General features: G+C 48.5%; 1 protein-coding gene across 1 annotated transcript in view; it reads left to right on the top strand.

Annotated features, from left to right (window-relative positions):
* Positions 1-575: 575 nt before the first annotated feature.
* celsr3 (cadherin, EGF LAG seven-pass G-type receptor 3) overlaps positions 576-6407 on the top strand; it is a 325097-nt gene continuing 319265 nt past the window's right edge. The window contains exon 1 of the mRNA XM_070894776.1: positions 576-4950. Coding sequence (XP_070750877.1) covers positions 576-4950 — 4375 coding nt within the window. The remainder of the gene's footprint in view (positions 4951-6407) is intronic.

Genomic DNA, 6407 nt, shown 5'->3' on the forward strand with positions numbered 1-6407 from the left:
GTATGAACTGAACCCCATGTTCCCTGTGGCCTGCAAGATTATGTTTTACAAGATTTGAGTTTACTTTAAAAGTAGCTTTGCCCAGAAGAATTTTATTATTCTTTAAAAAAAACACACAGGGTTAAACAAAATGTTCCAGCACTTCGGGAGTTGGGGGCGGAGACAGAGAGCTGCGAGCAAAACCTCGCCAGCATCAATGATGGAGGCGGTGCCACCCCCAAATAGTCACAGCAGCCTTGGGTGGGGGGGATGTACCATGTGATGGGGAGAGGTGGGGCAGCCCATTGGCGCGCGCGCTGGCTGCCATGTTGGAGGCGAGCGGGGACTGAGGATGAGGAGATGCGTCCCGCTATGGGGAAGACAGCCTGAGGGGGGAGAAAGGCGCTGAGAAATAAGCGGGGAGCCGGAGGAAAGGGGGGAGGGGGGTGTAGAGAGAGAGAGAGTTTGGGAGTTGGATGTTGTGCGGGCGGGAGGCCGGTTTGGGGCCCCGGGGCCGGCGAGAGTTGGAGGGCACGCTGTGAGGAGAAAAGCGAGCGAGCGAGCGAGAGAGAGAGAGACGGGTGAGGGGGGTTACTATGGCGGCGGTGACGGGACACCTCGGCCTCCTGCTCCTCCTCTTCCTCGGCCCTTTGTTCGCCTTCCAGGCGCGAAATGCCGGCTCCGGACCCAGCCCGCCGGCCTCCGAGGACGGGTTGGAGAGGAGGTTCCCGCCCAGGCCGCCGCCGCCGCCTCGCCTCCCGGGCGGCTATTGCTTTCGCTGCTGCTGCTGGCAGAGCCGGGCCGCCGGGGCAGCAGTAGCACTGTGCCGAGGGGACCGGGGAGGCTTCTGGATCCGCTGCCCCGGCATCGACGGCTGCGCCAAGGCCGGGAGCGAGAGGAGCTCGCCGGACGGCGCACAATGGAAGCGGGCCAAAGATGTGTTCGCGCAGTTGCTCGACGAAGCCCGTCGGATGTGGGGGGCGAGGAGCCTCCGAACTATTACAGCGAGGAAACTCCGCCACCACTTGCGCGGCTGGGATTGCCGCTGCGCTTTCTGCCGGACGGACAGTCGGTGCATTTTATTGTCTTGTGAAAAAGGCCTTTGCTACCGCTCCTCCGAGGGGACCGAGAAACGCGCGCGTCCCATACACGGGGAGTGCGAGGCGGGCTTCCTGGTCCAGCAGCCTGTCTTTATCTCCTCACTCTGTCAGGACTCGGACAATAGCTCAAGGAGACTTTGTTGGAGCCAGCGTCCACATCATCATCATCAGCACCACCACAATCAAAGCAAATTAAACAACCGACCTGCAGGCAACGACAGATTTACATGGGATCTGCCCTGGGACTGTGAGAAGGTTGTCTTGAGGACCCCGCATGTCAAGGGAGCCTGCGGGAAGTTGAAAGATGAAGGGAGGAATGTGGAATGGGGAACGTGTTTGAAACGGTGTCTAAATCTGCTTGTGGGTGGCGTTAGACATCGTCTCTGCCCGTGCCAAGTCCTAAGCACAGATAAAACCTTGGACAAATGTTGCACACACCAGGAAAAGAATCCGAGTCTCAACCACACTTTTGTCCGTTACTTACATCTGCACCTACACCGACAGACCGATCAATATGTGAGCCTGTGTTTGAGTCCATGCGTGAAACACACTCCATTTAAAAACAGGACAGGCTCGTCTAAATCGCATTTAAGTGAAAATAAATTCGATTGTATAAACGGATATTTTTATTGTTTTCTAAATCCACAAAGCTGCAATCTATATCTAAAATCGTGCCTGGTTCTTTTTTCAAATCGGTGCTGGAAGCCGGGATCGCATTGTTTGAATGAAGCGGTTTCAGCACCATCCGCGCCGTGGACAGCTCCCGATACTGATGGAGCAGTAGCTTCCGTTCAAAGATGCTGCAAACCGGACAACAGAACAAAGAGCTTCGGGGCACCCGCGGCAAGCCTTTCCCGTCCCCCCAGCTGTGAAGCCTTTCTCGGTCTTCAATTTTTTAAACTCACCAAAGGTTGTTTGAAAACTCTGCTCTCTGGACTCCGGCCAACGAGCCATTCAAAAAGCGATCTGCGTATTCTCTTCCAATTAAACTCAAGCAAAGCTATGCAATTTGATATATTTAATTCCCGATTTGGCAGGCGGGGGAAAAGAGCCGTCTTTCCTTTGCCATTAACGAGAACTAGTAGATCGGTCAATCGTCGCCCTCATTTCCCGCAGTATAATTACCAGGTTCAGATTGCGGAGAACCAGCCTCCAGGGACCCCTGTAATCTCCATTACTGCAGTGGACCCAGATTCTGGAGATGCTGGGAGGCTTTTTTACTCCATGGCTTCATTAATGGACAGCAGGTCCATGGATTATTTCACCATCGATGCTCAGGGAGGACTGCTTTCGACCAGCAGAGTCCTGGACAGGGAGAGCATGGACTTGCACTATTTTCGAATCACTGCAGTCGACCATGGGGTCCCTCGCCTCTCTGCGACTACCATGATCTCCATTACAGTGAGTGACACCAATGACCACGACCCAGTGTTCGAACAGTCCGAATACAGGGAAACCATTCGGGAGAACGTAGAGGAAGGCTATCCAATCTTGCAGCTCCGAGCCACCGATAGCGACTCTCTCTCCAATGCCAATATCAGATATCGATTCATGAATCAGCAAGCTGCACATGCAGTTTTTGATATCGACGCCAGGTCAGGTTTAATCACTACCCGTGGGTCTGTAGATCGAGAAACCATGGAGAAATACTCCTTGATTGTAGAGGCCAATGACCAAGGTAAAGATCCTGGTCCTAAAAGTGCCACAGTAAAAGTTTATATAACTGTCTTAGATGAAAATGACAATGTGCCACAGTTTAGTGAGAAGCGCTACATTGTCCAGGTGAGAGAAGACATCAGGCCCCATACAGAGATTTTGCGAATCACTGCCACAGACCTGGACAAAGACAATAATGCTTTGGTCCATTATAACATCATTAGTGGGAACAGCAGGGGGCAGTTTTCCATCGATAGTGTAACTGGTGCGATTGAGGTGGTGACCCCTTTAGATTTCGAGGTGGAGCGTGAATATGCCTTGCGTGTTCGTGCTCAGGACGCGGGACGCCCACCCCTATCTAACAATACAGGAATGGTCAGTGTTCAGCTGGTGGATGTTAATGACCATGCCCCGATCTTTGTGAGCACCCCATTTCAGGTATCTGTCCTTGAAAATGCACCCCTTGGACACTCTGTGATCCACATCCAAGCAGTGGATGCAGATTACAGTGAAAATGCCCGGCTGGAGTACAGACTGACAGACACAGCCCCAGACACCCCTTTTGTGATCAATAGTGGAACAGGCTGGATCACCGTGAGTGCACAGCTGGACCGTGAATCCGTTGAACATTATTTCTTTGGAGTAGAAGCGAGGGATCATGGTTTTCCATCCCTATCTGCTTCAGCAAGTGTTACTATTACTGTGATGGATGTTAATGATAATCGGCCAGAATTTACCCAGCAAGAGTATTTTATCCGCTTAAATGAAGATGCTGCAGTGGGTACTAGTGTACTGACAGTAACTGCAGTGGATCGAGATGTGAATGGGGTGGTCACATATCAGATCACGGGTGGAAATACAAGGAACCGTTTCAGTATCAGCACCCAGGGTGGCATGGGACTCATTACACTAGCATTGCCCTTGGATTACAAGCAAGAGAGACGCTATGTCCTAACAATTACAGCCTCTGATCGCACACTTCATGATACGTGCCATGTACATGTCAATATCACAGATGCCAATACACACCGGCCAGTGTTTCAGAGTGCACATTATTCAGTAAATGTCAATGAAGATCGTCCAGTGGGGAGCACTGTAGTGGTAATTAGTGCTACAGATGATGATGTTGGAGAGAATGCTAGGATTACTTACTACTTGGAGGATAACATTCCTCAGTTTCGAATTGATCCTGATTCAGGTGCTATAACGCTGCAGACAGAGCTTGACTATGAAGATCAAATGACATACACCCTAGCTATCACTGCCAAAGACAATGGGATTCCGCAGAAATCTGATACTACCTATGTTGAAATCATGGTCAAGGATGTCAACGACAATTCACCCGTGTTTGTAAATGCTCAGTACCAGGGCTCTGTCTCTGAAGATGCCCCACCCTTTACCAGCGTCCTGCAGATTTCGGCTACTGACCGGGATGCCCACGCTAATGGCAGGGTGCAGTACACCTTCCAGAATGGAGAGGATGGGGACGGGGACTTCACCATTGAGCCCACATCAGGGATTGTCCGAACTGTCCGAAGGCTCGATCGTGAGAGTGTTCCAATATATGACCTCACCGCCTATGCAGTAGATCGGGGGATCCCTGTATGGAGGACTCCAGTTCATATTCATGTCAATATATTGGACGTTAATGATAATGCACCTGTGTTTCCTGCTGATGAATTTGAGGTATTTGTGAAGGAAAACAGCATTGTTGGTTCAGTGGTGGGACAGATCACAGCAGCTGATCCAGATGAGGGGACAAATGCTCAGATTATGTATCAAATTGTGGAAGGCAACATCCCTGAGATCTTTCAGATGGATATCTTTTCTGGAGAACTCACAGCCCTTACTGACTTGGACTATGAAGTAAAGTCTGAGTATGTGATTGTAGTGCAAGCGACCTCTGCCCCTCTTGTGAGCCGAGCTACTGTCCACATTCGTCTGATTGATCAGAACGACAATAGCCCTGTCCTTAAGAACTTCCAAATAATCTTCAACAACTACATATCCAACAAGTCAAACACCTTCCCTTCAGGGGTCATTGGCAAGATCCCAGCCTATGATCCTGACGTTTCTGATCGACTCTTCTACACATTTGAACGAGGGAATGAGCTGAGCTTAATGATCCTCAACCAGACAAGTGGAGAACTGCGGCTGAGTCGGAAGCTGGACAATAATCGGCCACTAGTGGCATCCATGTTGGTAACAGTTACAGGTGAGCTTGTGAAATATATAGCATATCATGGTGTTTACTTGGAAGGGGGTTCTCATTTTGGTTACCAATGACGAAGTATGGTTGTATAATGGTTATAATACAGGTTGAATCTCTCTGGTTCGGGACCTGACTGGTGGCGAAATAGAATTTTCTGACCCACGGGAGGTCAGTGCTGGTGGTCGCTGTGTGAGAGAGGAGAGGCAGGGAATGTTGGTAATTTCTCTGTCTCAGGTCTGACGTCCCTTCACTGCACCGTCAAGTCCCACAATTCCACAATGAGGAAGCAGAGTGAGATGCTGAGCATCACGGGAGCGCTTAACAATAAGCTCCAAGCCCAGGTCCAGGAAAGCGGCAGTTCCGCAAACTAATGCTGAACCACGGATGGTTCCGGACCAGAGCGGTTCTGTATTTGGAGTAGAAGCCTAAAACATTGAGTTCAAATCCAATTATAGCATGTTGTGAAACTGAATTCAATAAATCTGGTAAATTAGGGGTTAGTATCGGAACAAAATTACAATAAAAGATGCCATAAAAGCCCAACTGGTTCACTAATGATCTTCAGGGAAGTGAATCTGTCACCCCTATCGGTCTAGCCTAATGTGATTATAATCCACATTGCATGGTAAACTCTCTGTTCTCTGAAGTGGCCTTGCAAGCCACTCGATTGTACAGTTGCTACAGTTCAAGAAGGCCCCACCATCTAGGGATGGACAATAAATGCGCTCTTGCCTGCATTGTCCAAATTCTGAGCAATTATAAAAAAGTATCTTTTCACTTGATACCATTGATGTTCCTTGCAATTCAATAGATTCCTACTATGCAAGAGAAACCACACTAGGATCTGTACACTGCTTGCAAACAAGGTAGTAATGACTGATTTTGGGAAAAATGGATAAAGCCTTCTCTTTGGACTAAATGGCTGACCTCAAAGTCCTGTTCTGGTTGAGATTACATAGCAATGAAAGTTAATTTTGTCTGGTGGCAGGTCTGGCTTTATATACTCCTAAAATGGACATTATTGGTTACCAACATTTTAAGACCTTATGCAAGTATTTTCAATCTTTCTCTTCAGGGAATTGCAATTTAAAACTAATAACAAGCAGCACATGGTAAACATTGTGCAAATGTAAAATTTAGTGCATTAACTGTGCCCTCGTGCATTGTCTTTGCTTCTTCCAACTCTAGGTGTATGACTTGTGCATGCTCCAACTTAAATATATTTGCTGAAAAGTTAGTGTACATTAAGAGGTTTTCAACAGCAGTCATATTTTCCACATACAGATTAAATTTGGTAGCAAACGTCTGTTGTGGTCTGTACCTGTCCACATCAGAATAAACCCTCTCCATTATAGTGAGGAATTAGACAGTTTTAAAAAAGCAGCCAAGCCTGACTTGTGATGCAAGCTTCTGTTCTTGTTTGTGCACTACCTGGATTCACAATGTCCACATTGTGTTCC

The sequence above is a fragment of the Pristiophorus japonicus genome, chromosome 12 (assembly GCF_044704955.1).
Source record: "Pristiophorus japonicus isolate sPriJap1 chromosome 12, sPriJap1.hap1, whole genome shotgun sequence".
Taxonomy (NCBI): Eukaryota; Metazoa; Chordata; class Chondrichthyes; family Pristiophoridae; genus Pristiophorus; species Pristiophorus japonicus.